We start from the raw sequence: 16,867 nt of genomic DNA, 5'->3' as shown, positions 1-16,867 counted from the left end.
TCAGTGAGTCGGGTTCTTCACATTTCTTATTGGATCTCTGAATTGCTCCCAAGTCTTAATAAAAGCGCTACGGGTGACATCATCGCCGCTACATCTCCATGACAACCGAGCAGGCTCAGTGAAGCCTGTGTGACGGCGTTAACGGCTCGTTAACGAGACATTAGAAATACTTGAAACTCGCATAATAGTTTATTGTTATGACGTATGATCGTTTTTTTGGCTGTAGAGTAGTTGAGGGACTCGGCGTGTTGATTAGTCTGTTTGGTAGAAATAGAAACATCTGTACACTGTGCCCCCTTCAGTCTCCATACAGGCTTTGTGAGATGCACTCTGTCATACTTCCTCTATTGTTCTGCGTTTATTCTGTAGCACTCACACACTTTTTTTTTTCTAGGTCAACAGAAGTGCATTTGACATTTGAGATGTCTTCGCTCTCTTACTGCTTTTCAAATGTGCGACAAATGGCACACCGAACTCAAACGATGGACCCCTCTTCACTGTGAATCTAAATGTGTTTTACTGCAGGACAAGCTGTCGCCGCAGTTTTAAAAGTCTGGTCACCAAAAAAAAAAAGATTTTTATTGTTTTCTATATCATTTTACAAAATCTCTGATCTCTGGTTCTTCCTGATAATGTAACACACCTGAAGTTGAGCGTTTCATTATTTTGTCAGAATCCCCTTAAACCTTTTGTTCACTTTTCATGCAGTGAGATGAAATATTTAGTTAAGATCCAAAGAAAAAATGTGATTATCTATTATTAGCCTATGATCATCGGTATAAATGGGGTGGGCAAAATAATAGAAAAAAACTGTCAGTATACGTTTATATTTTCCCAGAAAGCTGTAATCATGTCAGTGAGTCCTGGAGCTCTCTAGCCCTCCTTTCAGGAGTCCATGTGATCTCACTGCAGCGTGGTGAACACTGAAGATGATGGAGAACCAGGACTCCAACAGGTGAGAGAGGTGGATGCAGGGTTTGAGTCTGTAAAGTGCTGCGCGTGTTGTTTTTAACGTGCTTCCAGGGGACGGAGACTCAGGACCAGAGAGACCTGGAGAGGACAGGTCAGTGAGGACTCATTATTCAAACTTTGTGTAACACTGTGGGTGGCCTACTTTAAATGTGTACAGTGGTGGAAGTGAATTTATACTCTGTTATTGTACTGAAGTACAATTTGAAGTACTTATACTTTGAGTGTTTTCATGTGAGAAGACCTAGTAACACTAAGCACTGGGTGATGAAAGGGTTTTGCTTGCAATCCTATATATGTATGTATGTGTATATTTTATGTATATGTATGTATACGTATGTATATATGCATGTCTATATATGTATCTGTATTTATGTATATACAGTATGTATAAATATATATGTATATATACGTATAAACGTATACTCAAAGAGAATGGAAAAATACTCAAGTCCTTGAAAATGATACTTAAATACAATACTTGAGTGAATGTACTTTTACCGCTCTACTTGAACCATGTAATGTAATTACAATGGGACTGTGCTGCAGAATATGCCTGCTTTAAATAGTTTAAATGTTCAGTTAGTACCTCAATATTGTACCTATAAGTACTTCGTTACATTCCACCCTGTAATTAACACATACATTACTTCAAAATAAACACCTGTCAGGGAGTAGTAATAATAATAATAATACTTATATAGTGTTTCTCTAAGAAATGGAGCGGAGCAGAAGCATTACGTCGCATTAAATCACGTGAAGTACCTTAAATTGTGGGTACTTGAGTAAATGTACTTCGTTACTTTCTACCGCCGCTATTCTCACACAGAACCTCGCCGACCCGTCATCGTGCTTTCGTTAAATCGCATCATTGACCCTTCTCTGCGATAACCGCCTTCCATCGCTCCGCACTCAATACCTCGGATGATACGGTAACGTGCTGCGTGTCTCCGGTGACGCTCTGTGGCTGCATCAGCGCACGGCTGCACCGCGACACTTCGCAGAGACCGACGTGTTTTTCTTCTCCCACTCCCTCAGAAGCACAGTGGGGTCTACCGCACGCTCCACAATGGAGACTAAACCGGTCATCACCTGCCTGAAAACGCTCCTCATCGTGTACTCCTTCGTCTTCTGGGTACGTAGCCTCCCTCCGTCCTCCTCCTGCTTTTCATAACGTAATCCACCGTGATGTGTTTGTGATGTGCGCGGTGAAGGGGTGGGCAGCGGCGGCGGCGGCGGCAGCATCATCGACGGTATCGGTGCTGTTGTGTGGATGCATCGCTAAATGAAAAGTCGCTGTTTTCACTCTGCGTTTTGAAATGTTGGGTTTTTAATATATTTGCGTTATGTAACTTGTGCTCAGGTTGCACATATTTGGGCTGCGGAGCGTGTGAGCGGTGTCTCCGTAGCGCACACCGAGCGCACGTAGCGCCATGGTTGTTGTCAGTTAGCGCGGAAGAGGACGGTAACGTCACGATTTAACGGTGTCTGATGAGAGACCCGACGTTAGGGGCCTCGTCTGTGTGATGAGGCCCCGGCTGAAGCCCCGTTTTCTCAACGCGTAATGTGCATTTTGGGGTCGTTGCTATAGATTCCTTAAAGGGACGCTGCACCCTTAGTGTGTCTTCACATACAGATACGCAGATCAACAAGAAACCCCATTGACTCCTATGGGAACACGGTAGAAAACGCTCTTAAGTGTCCAGAAAACCATGAACACTTGACCGGTGTTGGAAGAAGTGCTCAGATCTTTTATTTAATAAATAACGCATAAATACCACAATATAGAGGAAGATGCTTCATTACAAATCAAAGTCCTGCATTCTAATAGGCTGCAAAAGTACCATCACCAAATGTGTCTAAAGTAAAGTTACTCATTTTCCACCTTTATTATATTTGATGATTATCACCGATGCATTAAGATGTAAGTCATTTTTAATGTTTGTTGCTGCTCCAGAGGAGCAATAACAGTGTAAACGTGTAAAAATACACTATTACAGGTAAAAGTACCCAAAGTAAAAGTACTCATTATGCACACTGACTCATTTCATATTACGTCACTGGATCATAATTACCGATGCATTAATGTGGTAGAATCACCTTTGATGTTTGCAGTTGGTTAAATTGGGGCGTGTTATTTTTAGATTTCTCATACTGTAGCTTAATCTGACATAATATTAGTAACCTGGACCTGCAATGTAACTAGAAGCTAATAAATGTAGTGGAGTAAAACAATCCCGTTATTGGCAGAGTAGCAGAATAAAGTAGCACCGAATGGGAATACTCAAGTACCTCAACATGATACTTTGTATAGTACTTGAGTTATTGTACTTTTAACCACTGCACTTGAGCCATGTTATGTCGATATACCCGGTATAAATACTTTACTCTGAATGTCCGGTTAATGAGTAGACTGCACACAACATGTGGATCGGGGGTCGTGCAGACATCGGTGTGGACCACCTCTCTCACGCCGTTGTTGTCCTGCTGCATGGACCTGTGCACCGTCCTCCTCCTCCTCCTCTGCGTGGTCCGCCACATTTACATACTGAGCAGAAACACGAGCTATGCCCTGCAGCATCACGCAAAACACAGCAGCACAAAAGCCTCATGTTCTACCGACGAGTTGAATCGATGCCTCTGGAGGATTTCTTTTTGCCCAAGGTCTTAAGCCGATTTGAAATTCATAAAAATGCTGTAATGCTGAGCAAGCAAACAGTATCGTAGAACAATACGCATACGAAGAATAGATTCACATTTTCACTGTAATTAAAGCTCTTTTGTAGTAAGTGTCCTCAGGATTTGAGCCAGCAGATCTCTCCACCCAAATCAAACTGCTCCCATTGGTGAGATGAATGCCTTTTGAGATTTAGAAGTGAAGTCGTTGTTGATTGTTCCCCGTTTGGCTTCGAGGGGTTTGGATTGTTTACCTTTTGATGGTCAGCTGATCACACGTAATCTAGCATCCAACAGCCTAGCAGACAACAATATGAACATTATAACCACGATGCTGTGGGACTACCTGACGAGCAGTTCAGTTCACTTTGGGCCACACTCCATAAAGGGTTCTTCGACTGGTCCCCATAAGATACCCCTTTTTTGGTTCCAGGTAAAACCTTTTTAAAAAAAGTTCCCCAAAAAGAACCCCTTTAGAGGGTTCTACCTACAACATAAAGGGTTATACCTACAACCATCTGTGAAAGGTTCCACCCAGCACCCCCTATGAGAGTTTCTACAGAGAACCCTTCTATGGGGTAATGGTTCCACCCGGAACCTTCTCTGGGGGTTTTAGCCATTTCCACCTTCTAACGGTGCCAACAACAACCCACCCATGGGGTTCTACCGAGATCCCTTTTATAATCCAAGGTTTTCATCTAGAACCCCAACAGGGGGTTCTACCAAGAACCTCTTTATACTGCATCCAATAGATCTTTCTTCATCCTAACCATGGTTTTGGTCTAACAGGTTTCCCTGGGGCCATGTGAACCATGTCCATGAGGCCCCTAAAGGGTCAGGGTACATGTTGTGCAGCGCAACCCACAACAACCATCATGTGTGCTAGCATGGACCCATCCAGGGGGTTCTACTGAGAACATGTGTTTATTCCAATGCTTTCATCTAGAACCCACCCATGGTGCATGAGGCTCCTAAAGGGAGGGGGCTGATGCGGTGGGCTACAGCAGAGCCTACTATCATGGTCCACGAGCACCGATTTTTGGAGCTGTGCAGCTTGGAGGATCCTTTAACGCCCATCAGTCCTTGAAGAGCTCTTTCTTCCTAAAAGGGTTCTTAATGGAAAGAACCATTGAAAAGCCCTGGTTCACTCATTCACTACTCCCTATTCACTATCCAGGAAGTTCTATTTTTATGTGCGCTCATCGGCATTGAAGGGCTTTTATTGTGAAAGGTAAAAACGGAAGAAGTATAGCGGCATGTGCTGCTGTTGTCGATGTGGGGGCAACAAGCTATTTCCCCCAAAATAATAAATACAAAGTTCTTTGTGGTGGTTTGTGACGCGCTGCTCTGCTCACGTTACAAATATTAATTTTCACGCCACAACTCATGTATTTGTCTCAATGGCGCTGCTCTCTCTCCTCTCGTCCGTCTGCCATTTTTCCTTCAGCGCAATGCATGATGGTATATAGCGCTTGGTTGTGCACTACGTTTCCTGATGCATTGTGGTACACAGGTATAATAATTCTCTCTATACATTCGGAGAGCACTACAAACTGGCAGACCGAGTGATTTCGCACACGGGCCCTTTCACAACTAAATGGTCGATGGTAGAACCTCGGCCCTTCAGAAGGAACCCTTTTGGAACCCTTACTTCTAAGACTGTAGGATGAGAACACGTGGAGGAGCTTGATCTGACCACGGTGTGTTTAGGAAACTAACCCCGGACATTGGCAGAAGAGAGTCCCGGCGGACACACAGTTCCGTGTTCTCCTGAGGCTTAGAAAGCAGTTCTGCATTGCAGACATGTGCCGCCGTCACCGACACCAACTTTTATATTTAGTCCGGATCGGAGCGCCTTCCGTCGACAGCATCGGGTTTCAGAGTGCACAAAGTGTCTCGCAGCTTCGCGGCTGTCTTCGCCAGAGAGGTTCGCCAGTGGCGGCCTCCATGTCGGGGGGGGGGCCCGGGCCCGGGCCTCACTGCCATCGGCTTGTCGTGGCGAATGATGTCTCGAGAGCGAATAGCAGCGTCTTCTCCGTACTGCACGCGCGGGACGGTTAAATGTGGAGCAGGTGGTGGAGTCTGTGCGGTGTCCTCGCCAGCATATTTTGTCATCGCGCCTTCTGTTGCTTTATTGGGCCTGTGGAGGAGGAGGAGGAGGAGGAGGAGGAGGAGGGGGAGGGGGAGGGAAGAGGGGTGACCTGTTTTAAACCCTGTGCTGTAACCAGGGTGGCCGGCCTGGCGTTGAATTTCAAACACAACATGAAGGGAGGAGGAGGTGGGGGCCTGTTTGGGATTCAGCAGCACACATGAAGGCTAGATGACTTGCCCCTCCTCATTGGACTTAATTTCCCCCGTTGGCTTCGAAATGAACACTTTAGCAATGACAAGACGATCCGTTATTTGTATGCGGCGGCGGCGGCGGCGGCTCTCGTGGGGGGGGTGGGGGGGGGTGAGACATTTTGTTACTGATGATGTAGGCCATAAACAGTGAGTACATGGTCACCTGGAGGACTGTTCTCTGAAATGACAGCGCGCTCCGGCTGCTGGAATCCCTGTTAATAGAAACAGGAGGCGTCGTTACCGAGCGATCAAGTCATCGGCCACCAGTGTGTATGAATGCATGAATATTTTGATAATCATATAATCGTTATTTTGTGACGTGTGCTGCTTCACAAATGTGAGGATGCGGTACAGACATCGCCTTCCTACAAAATTCTACATTCATTTCTGACATTTTTTTTTAGACAAAACAATTGATCAATTAATTGAGTAAATAGCCAGTATTCATCAAAACTGAAAATTGTTAGTATAATTCGTCTACTGTATGAGATTTATACCTCAGCATCCATCCCTTTAATATCTTCATAGAATCTGTGTATAGAACCTTTGAGGCTTTTGACCTTACAGAGCTTCATCTACTCGTCACAGGATAGAAAATCCATTCTAAACGGTTCAATCGCACTTTTATTTTGTTTGATTGTCACACTTTTAGTGGCCTGGAGATGTGAATTAATCCAGTGATCCACAAGCAAAAAGCAATGGTTGGAAAATAGTCAGGGAAAACAATGAGCGCCATTCTGTGGAGCTGAAAGGAGTTGTTCTGCTTTATTACATATACATGGTATCTTGTCTAAAACGACATATATTGTACTATGATAGGTCATTTCATTCATAGCGCTCATGCCTAGTCTAAAGCCACTTACAATAAGAGGATAACTAGGCCTGTATTTAATATTTAATAAAGGTCGAGAACAACCTGAGACGGCTCGCTCTTCTGATTAAGTAAAGCCGCACTAATCGACGTCCTTATATTAGCGATAGGTCAGGTAACTGTATAACGTGACAGACGCTCAAAGTGGAGATTATCACACACCTCTGCAGTTTCTCTCAACTCTAAAGTTTCCTCCTTGCTTTGGATTTTAAAGCCACAACTTTTAGCATTGTTTCCCGCCAAAGCACCTGCACACGAGCTGCTCAGCACCAAACAGTGGACCCAGTAGGTTAGCGACCAGCTGGTGAACATAGTGAAGCATTTAGCCGCTGATGAGACAGAGGAGACGGAGCTAAACGAGAGTTAACATTGGACAAGTATTGATCAGGTGGACAGAGACACGACTCAAAGCCAGTGCTCGTGTTGATCCGTGTCTGCTGGATGTGTAAATGGTGAACTTGCTGTATCAACTTTGAAATATGTGATATTACAACTATTACCATCTTATTATTAGGTGATAATACGTCCGCTCAGGTTTTACAGCTACCCGCAGATGATTTTGGGGTGTACTGTCCCTTTAAGTGGTCGCTTCCAAACAATAGACATGTAGCACCAGTAGAGTTTTGACTCTACTGAACAAGCAAAAGACCGAGAAGCAGTATTAATGCATACTTACCATATGTGATGATTCACATGATACATGTTCAGATAACATGTAGCTCAACACCTTGAGGAATCGCGTCCCATAGGAAGACAGACGACTGGCAGGCCTGTGGAAAATGTGGCCTGGTGCTCCAGCAGCAGAGGGAACCACAGGACGAGCATTCAGGACCAGAACAGACCACTTCAGAGAGACAGTGTACCGTCTCTCAGTCCTCACGATGCGGTTCAGCTCCATCAAACGTCGTGCCACTGAGGAGTTATCCAACTCGCATCCGACCGCCCACAACCTGTCAATAACAGCCATTTTTACAGGTTTGGCTTACGTAATAGAAACCGCAGCTCCATGTTTGAGCTGCAAACACAACGAGATAAATACTCTATAAATATTCAGTGTGGTTTATTTTAATCTTCTATGATGGTTAACTAAATATATTTGGGTTTTTGATGGTCATTTTTGACTATTTGACACTATATTCTGACAATTTATAGACCAAACGATTGATCAATAATTTAAATATCCGTTAGTTGCTTATCTCATGCTTCCTTCAGGAGCTGCCAGTGTGTGTGTGTGTGTGTGTGTGTGTGTGTGTGTGTGTGTGTGTGTGTGTGTGTGTGTGTGTGTGTGTGTGTGTGTGTGTGTGTGTGTGTGTGTGTGTGTGTTTTCCCTCACTGTAACCCTTCTTATCACTTCACCCTCAGCTGAAACTCATCCTCTTCGCGTGTCATAGTGCTGGTATGGAAATTCCACGTGTGGATGTTTGCATGACACGCGATCAAGTGGAGCCGTGTCACACAGCTGGTAGACGTTCTCAAACTGCTCCCGCTGTGTTCAATTTAGATCAAGGTGATAATTCATCGTCCATCAATGGAATCGTATGGTGACGTAATCATATACATCAAGATATCGAGATCCTTTTCAGGCTGGTATTATATATTATATATGGTACCAGCGTCTGTTTATTTTATATTGAATGTTTATTTATTGAATGACCGGATTTCCCAAAATGTCCTAATCGAAATGAAATGATATATCGCCCAGCCCTAGTCTAAGTCTGAAGGACTCCTTACTCTGGTGGTTAGACTGCGACCGCATCTAGAAAACTGGTGGAGTCCTTGCCGTCGCAGTCACATTGGCTCATTTCCTGGCCGGTTTCAGGGTGCGCACACACACACACACACACATGCACACACACATTCACACACAGAGGCATTCTGCTCCCTCTCTAGTCAGAGGGCCTGGCAGCAGGACGGCGAGCAGCCTCCTTTTGGAAAGGGTGGGGAGGAGGGGGGGTCAGGACGATGAGTTGGCCCCCCTCGCTAGAGTCTGATCATCAGGCAGCCGCTCCACACCCACCCCGCTCGCTCTCCAGCGCCAGTGAGACGTACCCAGCTGAGACATACGGCGCTTCAGCTGCCGAGCACAACGCCCTCTTTCATCCTGCAGCCCCTCATTTGAAATGCTAAGATCGGCGCAACAGGAGGAAGCGTCTCGCCTCGGATCAAAGAGCCTCTTTGATATGCCCCCTTTCTTTTTCTCTCTCTTCCTCTCTCCGTGTGTGTGTGTGTGTGTGTGTGTGTGTGTGTGTGTGTGTGTGTGTGTGTGTGTGTGTGTGTGTGTGTGTGTGTGTGTGTGTGTGTGTGTGTGTGTGTGTGTGCGCGCGCGCGCAGGCATATTCACGAAGCAGGTGATTGCCATCCCGAGCGGCAGATAAATTTGTGTCGTCTGTCTGCCGTCTCCTCCTCCTTCTCGCTCTAATTGCTCTGCTCCTTTTTTGTTCCACCTTGATCCGCCCCCCCTCCCCCCCCCCCCTCCTCCTCCCCCCTCGCCACGGCTGCTAAAACACAGGCATTGTAATCGCTCCGACGAAGTGCCGAGATAAAGGCCCGTTCCAGGCTTTCATTTTGTTCCCTGTGCTCTCTCTCTCTCTCTCTCTCTCTCTCTTTTGTTACATCCATCTCTCCAACCCCCCCCCCCCCCCCCCCCCCCCCCACCGCCCTCTAGATAACAGGAGCCATCCTGCTGGCAGTGGGAGTATGGGGGAAGTTGATGCTGGGCCCGTACATCTCTCTGATCGCCGACAACTCCACCAACGCCCCGTACGTCCTCATCGGCACCGGCACCGTCATCATCGTTTTTGGCCTGTTCGGATGCTTCGCCACCTGCAGAGGAAGCCCATGGATGCTGAAGCTGGTGAGACGCTGTGAGGGGGTGGGGGTGGGGGCGGTGCTGGTTAATTAGCCCTCAGGTCACATGATAAAGGGAATAATGGCTGACCTCTATCCTGTAAAGAGGGATCAGAAATCCAATAGATGCTGCAGGGCGCTTTGTTCTGTTAATGGTGGTCAAGTGTGTGTGTGTGTGTGTGTGTGTGTGTGTGTGTGTGTGTGTGTGTGTGTGTGTGTTTGTGTGTGCGCAAGCATAGGCAAATGACACACTTAGGCAGAGGGTTTTCATGCAAACTATGCAAATGTCCTTCTTCTTCTCTCTCTGCAGTATGCCATGTTCCTGTCGCTCGTCTTCCTCGCCGAGCTGGTGGCCGGGATCTCTGGATTTGTGTTTCGCCATGAGGTCAGCAATGCAACTCGCCACGTGGCAACAAGTCTAACACTCTCGCCGCCCGTTAACGTGCTTACTGATCTGGTGTGTGTGTGTGTGTGTGTGTGTGTGTGTGTGTGTGTGTGTGTGTGTGTGTGCTGCAGATAAAGGGGACCTTTCACAGGACGTACACCGACGCGGTGCTGAACTACAACGCCGAGGACGAGGCCAGCCGCGCCGTGGATAACCTGCAGCACCGGGTGAGCCTGGCCCCCCCGTCACACGATACCGTTGCGGTGAAACAGCTGATGCACGCATTGGCAGCCAACCAAAACACAACCATGAATGATAAAGTTAGATTTTTTTTCTTTTAAAGGAGCTACACACTCTTTTTCTTCCCATGAGAAGACAAATGTTGAAATGAATTCATGCTACTAACAGGTGTTGCCTATGTATTTGTAGCCAAAGCTGAATATAGTCTGTGTCTGTGTCATGCCGTTTATTAATTAATATCAAAAATAAATGAAAAATTAGTCACCAAATATGTATTAATCCACAGCTGAAAATAGTCCCCAATAAATGCAATCTTTATTATTATTATTATGGTATATTATTTGTATTTACTGCTGTTTGATAAGCTCTTGCTGGAAGCTCAGTTCTTCTATGAAATTATTTAGCCTTTTTTTTATTTATTTTTTATTAAACTCTATATTTGCTGTGACTTGTTTTTAGATCTATGTCTTCAATAAGAAGCGATAGGGGCCGAGTGTCAGTCGTAAACTATTCAGAGATATGTTTTGGTCTTCACATGGGATTTTTTTTTTTTTTTTTGACAATGAGTAATGTTCTCATCTGCTTCCCATAATGTTCTCCCTTGTATATTTCTAGCTGCGTTGCTGCGGAGTGTATAACTACACCAGTTGGTTCGGCAGTGTGTATTACCCGTCCAACGGCATTCCCGCCAGCTGCTGCTTTAACTCCTCCGACTGCAACCCGGACGACCTCCGCAATGCAACTCTAGCCCCGAGCAAAGTCTACCACCAGGTCAGCACGCCACCGCGTTCTTCTGCTCGGGGCTTCACGGAGTCCATGAATCTCACCGCATTCATGCTCACTCAGCTTTTTCAAAAACCATCTGGCTCCGTACACTTAACACCTGCCTCGGGTATTCTCCCAGACCCCGTTCTGCACACTAACCCCGCCCCCTTTGTTTCAGGGCTGCTACGAGCTGGTCACTTCATTCATGGAGACCAACATGGCCATCATTGCTGGAGTGACGTTTGGGATCGCCTTCTCGCAGGTAAGACGTTCAGGGTGTGCAAATAAAGCATCAATAAAGGATTATTGTTATTGAATGATGTTAATTAACATGATCAATCACACTGTCGCGGCCTACTGGGACCTTTGGACATAACAGACCCATTGTTCATGTTATTAGTAACACCTGTGCTCCTCCTGCTATGACACATTACGGCGAAAAAAGACCCACTGCATGAAACAAGAACCCACATCTAAATAGACTTTTGCTCATCCTTCTTCTGTGTCTTCTCAACAAGCATGTAACAAAGCTAGATGAATGAAGGAGACACTTGTAGGACGGACGTTCCTACAACAGGAATCAGGAGGTTTCCGCAGGAAATGACGTTTCGACTTTTGAGAAAATGACACTTCAAATGTTTTTTTTAAACCCCAAACTTGAAATAATCAAAGAAGAACCTTGTCTGTCTGTCTTTCAGCTGATTGGCATGTTGCTGGCCTGCTGTCTGTCCAGGATCATCACAGCCAACCAGTATGAGATGGTTTAGCTGATGTGACGTGGCAGGTGGGAGACATTTAGAGATGCACACACACACACACACACACATTCAGAGTTAAAGCTGCTACAGTCAATATTTTATGTTAACAATGAATAACTTTACAAGGATAATGTGGAAGGTGTCACTCGTAGTGTCAGAGCTTTGCATCTGTAGTTCATCTCAGCACTGTGTTTGGGTTCTACAGCCAACAACTTAAACCTCGGGTAGGTCGTGTATGTCACAAAACCGTTTTTTGTTGTATTTGTTGAAGTTCGATCAATAAATCAAATGCTCTGACAAAAAAAAGAAAGAAGGGAGAATATCTGGTATCTGTGGCTGTCGCAGGACTGTAATATATATATCGACCTATCTTCTCATTGCTCGTCAGCAAAGTCTACAAGCTGCTATCTTGACAGCTGTGACTACTAACAACAGCCATGTCCGTTGTCTACGCTCACAATGATCGTTTTGGGGTAGTGGCTTTGGAGGGATGCCCGAAGGGAGGGGCCGACTCGGCAACTCTCCAGCTAGATTTAGCAACTTTGGGAGCTGGTGCTGCTCGCTGCTTTCACTGGACAAGAGTTGGCGACACAGGGCCGGGTTTGTCCTGTTGGATCATTTCAAAATCTAGAGCACTCTTGCTGGTTCCTCCGAAGGTTCCCGCTCTTCAGCATCGTTTCTAGCCACAGCAGCGGCATTTTTCATTACAGAAAATGAAACCCTCCGTTCACTACCTGTCCATCCCCGAACAGCAGATAAACAAAGTCAGCAACATGATGGAGCATTTAGCAGCTAAAGAGCCTGATATTTCCCTCAGGAGTTGGTAGAGACCAAATCAGAGCTAAAAGGAAAGTCAGTCGTGTGCCCAGAAACATGACTCCAAATATATTCAAATGGTGATTTGTGTTTGCTGGATGTGTAAATAAGCAGCTGTTTTGCTAACATGTTCGCCCTAACAATTTATCCAGATGTTCGAAGTAAGGTGACGTGCTTTAATTCATGCGCAACTCTTCTGTCTTTGTGTTTTTGTGTGTTCAGGGAGATGGAGAGAAGACGAGACAAAGAGCCTTGACACATGACGACAGTAAATTCCCGAAAACACTATCACGCGTCTGACTTGGAATTTACCTCCCTCCGTCTCTCTGCCTGTGAATCTTAATGTAATATCTTAATGTATCTTACTGTAAAGCACCATTCCTCGACTCACCGCTGTTGCATCGAAGCGTTCTATACCACACATCCCACCGCCGCTTGATGTAGAGGGTCGCTCATCGGCGCATATCTCGGATCAGTGCGGCCTACAACGGGCAGGTGGACCGGGGGGGTTTGTCCGGCTTGACGGCGGCGCTGCTCTCAGATAGGTTGAATTGGGTGGAACTCGGCTTCTCGGTCGGCTGCAGCATGCTCCGCCGAGCGTCATCGGAAGAACCGCCGCACATGTTTGTACAGAACGACACTACCGAGGCTTGAAAGTAACACTTAAATAGATAGGTTTAGTTTTGCATTTGACTTTGCTATCGCTCGCCATTGTATATTCCTATGGTCGTGACATTTTGTGAACTCATCGCGTGCACTGAGGAGGATATTTTAAGTTGATATGAAATTCAAGGGAGCTGACTTGCGTATTTTTACCTGTAGATGAGGCATGATGTTTTTTTGACCTGATAATCCAACCCAGAAGCAGATTATGATGTAAATTGTGCGTTAAGATTGTAATTCAGTATCAAATACAGCTTTAGCCCGGGAAGATTACCCACTTTACTGCCCCCAGTTACTTAAAATAATGCTCTTTGCTCTAACACTTATGATACTTAATGTAACTCAATCATATTTTATATGGGGGGGGGAGGGTTGAGGGGAAAGAAAACTAACCAAATAAAAACGCCAGTTGTGGAATAAATCCACTGAAGGCCGAGTCACACCAGAAATTGATGTTTCAGTATCTCTGAAGCAAACGGGACGATAAGTTGAAGCGGCTCATCCAAACAGACGGAGTTGCACCATCGACTCCTGTCTCATAACTGTCAAAAGTCCATTTTGTGGAGCATCTTTTACGCCCACAGAAGAGGGTAAATAAAAACGGATGACGCTGCGCAGTTTATGTGCTGCAATAACTCCCTCAGTCTCGCCACTCTGTTGTTCCCATAAAGGCCAGTTGTGCTAATCCATCCGTCAACATGACTTGTTATAGGTCAACGGCGCAAATTGGCTTTTCATTGAAATTAATTGATTTTGCCACAAAAATCCAGTATTAAACGCCAGTGTGACCCGGCCGTGTCGGGCTCTTAAGTCGAGCCTAACGCTCCGTTATTTTAGAGGTTCGTGCGCTTCAAGCAATGCAGAGAATCGGACAGATAACGACGCGCGCCTTCTCTCCTCTGAAGGCGCGCGTAGCGTTACACCCGGCTGTCAGATGGGACGTGACGGACTCTTCCGTGTGAATAATACAGGAGAGGGAAGGTTAAGTCCTGCCAACGTTCACACCTCCGCGCACCTGGCCGATCTGTGCGTACAATGTGCTGCTCGACGATCCAACGAGTACTTCATTCGGCGCGCACTGACACCTTCGTAATCTATTTCAGTACTTGTCTCGCGGTTCATCTATGAGTAACTGACTAAATTCCAAAATGTCAAGAATTTGCTTTAAAAAGCAACTTAGAATCTTGTTGTTGTTTTTTTTGCCGACAAGGATTCTGTGTTTTTAAAGGTTTGAATATGTTTCTGTTCGGTTCATATCAAATCATATCTACCGTTTTTCTCCTGGTGGAATATATCAACAGCTGTGTGTCACAGTGAGAGACGTCGACATTAGAGATGCGCAGGACTCCAGCAGTGTTCATCTACAATTTACAGTATCCTATGCAGTGCATCAACACGCCATCATCATCACCATCATCATCATCATCATTACCACCTGTAGATATTTATGGGAAATGTAATTTATATGACGTAATGTTTCTCATCCTAATATGCTAATCGGTGTAAATGTTGTGTCACAGTTTTGATTCCGCACACCGTGCCGTGAGTCCGTATTTGGTTGATTAGTTTGTAGGAAAAACTCGCACTGGAAAAATAATCGTGGCCGATGTTTTTGTTGAGAGTGACGTGCAACCTGTAGGTGTTTCAATTTGAGCTACACTGTGTATTTATTCTGGTTTGGTTGGCATTAAGTTTACACCAAGTGATTTTCTATCGCTCTTTCAGTATGTGTGCGTGTGAGTGGTTGTTCTGTCTTTTATTTGTCTCCTTAACCTCGAGTGTGTCTTTTCCTCGTGTCGTGTGTGTGTGTGTGTGTGTGTGTGTGTGTGTGTGTGTGTGTGTGTGTGTGTGTGTGTGTGTGTGTGTGTGTGAGAGAGAGAGAGAGAGAGAGAGAGAGCGTCTAGATTTCGTGGATCCCGCCGTCTTCACTTTTGGTCAGTATTTGGTGGCTTTTCAAAGCTCGTCGCTTTTAAAGCTGTGAATTTATTTAAGTGACTGTATGTTTGTTTTTTTTCCCCGACGCTACCTTCCCTAAACTGATATTGTCCTGTAAATACTAAACTGTAATACCATCCTGCTTACACATGGGGTCACCAGACACTGGAAAAGAATGGCTCCACGCTGTCTGCTATTGACTAAGTCACCATCAGTGGTCTTATTATCAATAAATATACAGAATAACAAGTGTGTTTGGTGTTTGTTCATTTTGTGCTACAGCTCTGTACCTCTCCAATGTTGCGTTAAACAGGTGTCTTATATATTCACCAATGCTACTACTGGTCTATAGATCACTTCAAATGTTTCCAAATTCTTCTGAAGGTGAGACCCTGGTTAAAACTATAGAGATGATGTGTTCGTCATACACTATATATTTACCTTTTAATCATCCGGGTTGTTTCCACACATTACTGAGGACAAGCTATATTTATAGCTGCAGGATTAGCGCTAGAGGAGGTCGGGTTAGCGGTGAAGTCATTTTGAGATTAGGCTAAATTGTGTGGGTGGGTGCGCTATTTATCGAGATCGGGACAACCAACATGCGGGACACAGAAATAGAAATAGACTGCTCGGTATGTATACGAGCTGTCGGGTAGCAGAGCAGCGCATGCGGAGGAGCCCATGGGCTGGATTCTATATGCAGACATTTCCCTCTGCTCAACAGGAACAACACAAATACATGCTGTTGCCCTCGCTGAAATATAACTAACTATAATTATTCATGTTTAGGATTAAAAATCGAAGTGTTCAGACAATGTCAACTTGTCTGTGATTGACAAAGAGAGAAAGATCATTTACCAAACTGGCAACAAGTAAAAAAGCCCAGTTAAACCAGTGTTAGGGAGATCTGTGTATAGGTTCCCTCACTAATCCAGACTATGAGAACAATGAATACACGCCCGGTTAAAAGCCTCCACACACTAGTGAGAGGAGAGCATTCACACAGCCAAGAGAAACACAACAAACAATGGATGCAGGGATAAATTAGGTACATTTCAAAATTCCCCAAAAACCTGGCAACAAATAGTCTGCTCTGCCAATAATCAGTGATGGAACGACATCGCGTTCCGCTGCTCTGCAGCTTGGATGAAGACATGAGAATTAAGCTTTTAGTTTCTACTAAAACTGAAGACAAACACCAAGAATTGGACACACTTTACCTTTCACTGTTTATTGGGAATGAATTGACTTTGTACAAGAATCAGAATAACACTTGAAACACTACTGCCTCCTGCTCCGCCGAGCTCCTCTTTGTTATTCTCATGTATTCTGTGCTTCTCACTGTTGCCATTATGTTCAACTTCTCATACATAAGCATTTCTTTTTATTTACACTTTTGTTGTTGTTCTGTTTTCACATTTTATTATAGGCTTCTTCAAAAGTGAAGAGAAAAAAAAGAAATTTATATTTTCTAAAACCTATTTTTTCAAATTTTCTTTTTAAAAACATCCTCTGATCTCCGGCTGGTTTACTTGATGACATCACTGTGCAGGCTACTGTCCTCGTCCACGTGGCGGCGCTTAGGTATCAGCGGAA

At 45.0% G+C, this 16,867-nt stretch overlaps 1 protein-coding gene across 1 annotated transcript; it reads left to right on the top strand.

Annotated features, from left to right (window-relative positions):
* The first annotated feature begins 1,869 nt into the window (after positions 1–1,869).
* Positions 1,870–15,520, top strand: LOC137866279 (tetraspanin-7-like). The gene is made up of 8 exons (XM_068702056.1): positions 1,870–2,104; positions 9,525–9,713; positions 10,017–10,091; positions 10,223–10,318; positions 10,947–11,102; positions 11,275–11,358; positions 11,795–11,880; positions 12,893–15,520. Exons 1-7 carry the CDS (start codon positions 2,039–2,041, stop codon positions 11,861–11,863), a joined length of 735 nt encoding a protein of 244 aa, XP_068558157.1. The 5' UTR covers positions 1,870–2,038; the 3' UTR covers positions 11,864–11,880; positions 12,893–15,520.
* Positions 15,521–16,867: the final 1,347 nt, after the last annotated feature.

The sequence above is a fragment of the Cebidichthys violaceus genome, unplaced genomic scaffold (assembly GCF_023349555.1).
Source record: "Cebidichthys violaceus isolate CVI_PGR_0920_01 unplaced genomic scaffold, fCebVio1.0.p SCAF_80, whole genome shotgun sequence".
NCBI classification, from domain to species: domain Eukaryota; kingdom Metazoa; phylum Chordata; class Actinopteri; order Perciformes; family Stichaeidae; genus Cebidichthys; species Cebidichthys violaceus.
The sequence above is the reverse complement of the archived record's forward strand: the minus strand, read 5'-3'. Positions and strand labels throughout refer to the sequence as shown.

Excerpts from the sequence above, each read along its gene's own strand:
- LOC137866279 (XM_068702056.1), top strand. The coding sequence starts at position 2,039 with ATGGAGACTAAACCGGTCATCACCTGCCTGAAAACGCTCCTCATCGTG. Across the intron at positions 2,105-9,524 it reads TGTACTCCTTCGTCTTCTGG|ATAACAGGAGCCATCCTGCT; the intron begins GTACGTAGCCTC and ends ACCGCCCTCTAG. Across the intron at positions 10,092-10,222 it reads GATTTGTGTTTCGCCATGAG|ATAAAGGGGACCTTTCACAG; the intron begins GTCAGCAATGCA and ends TGTGTGCTGCAG.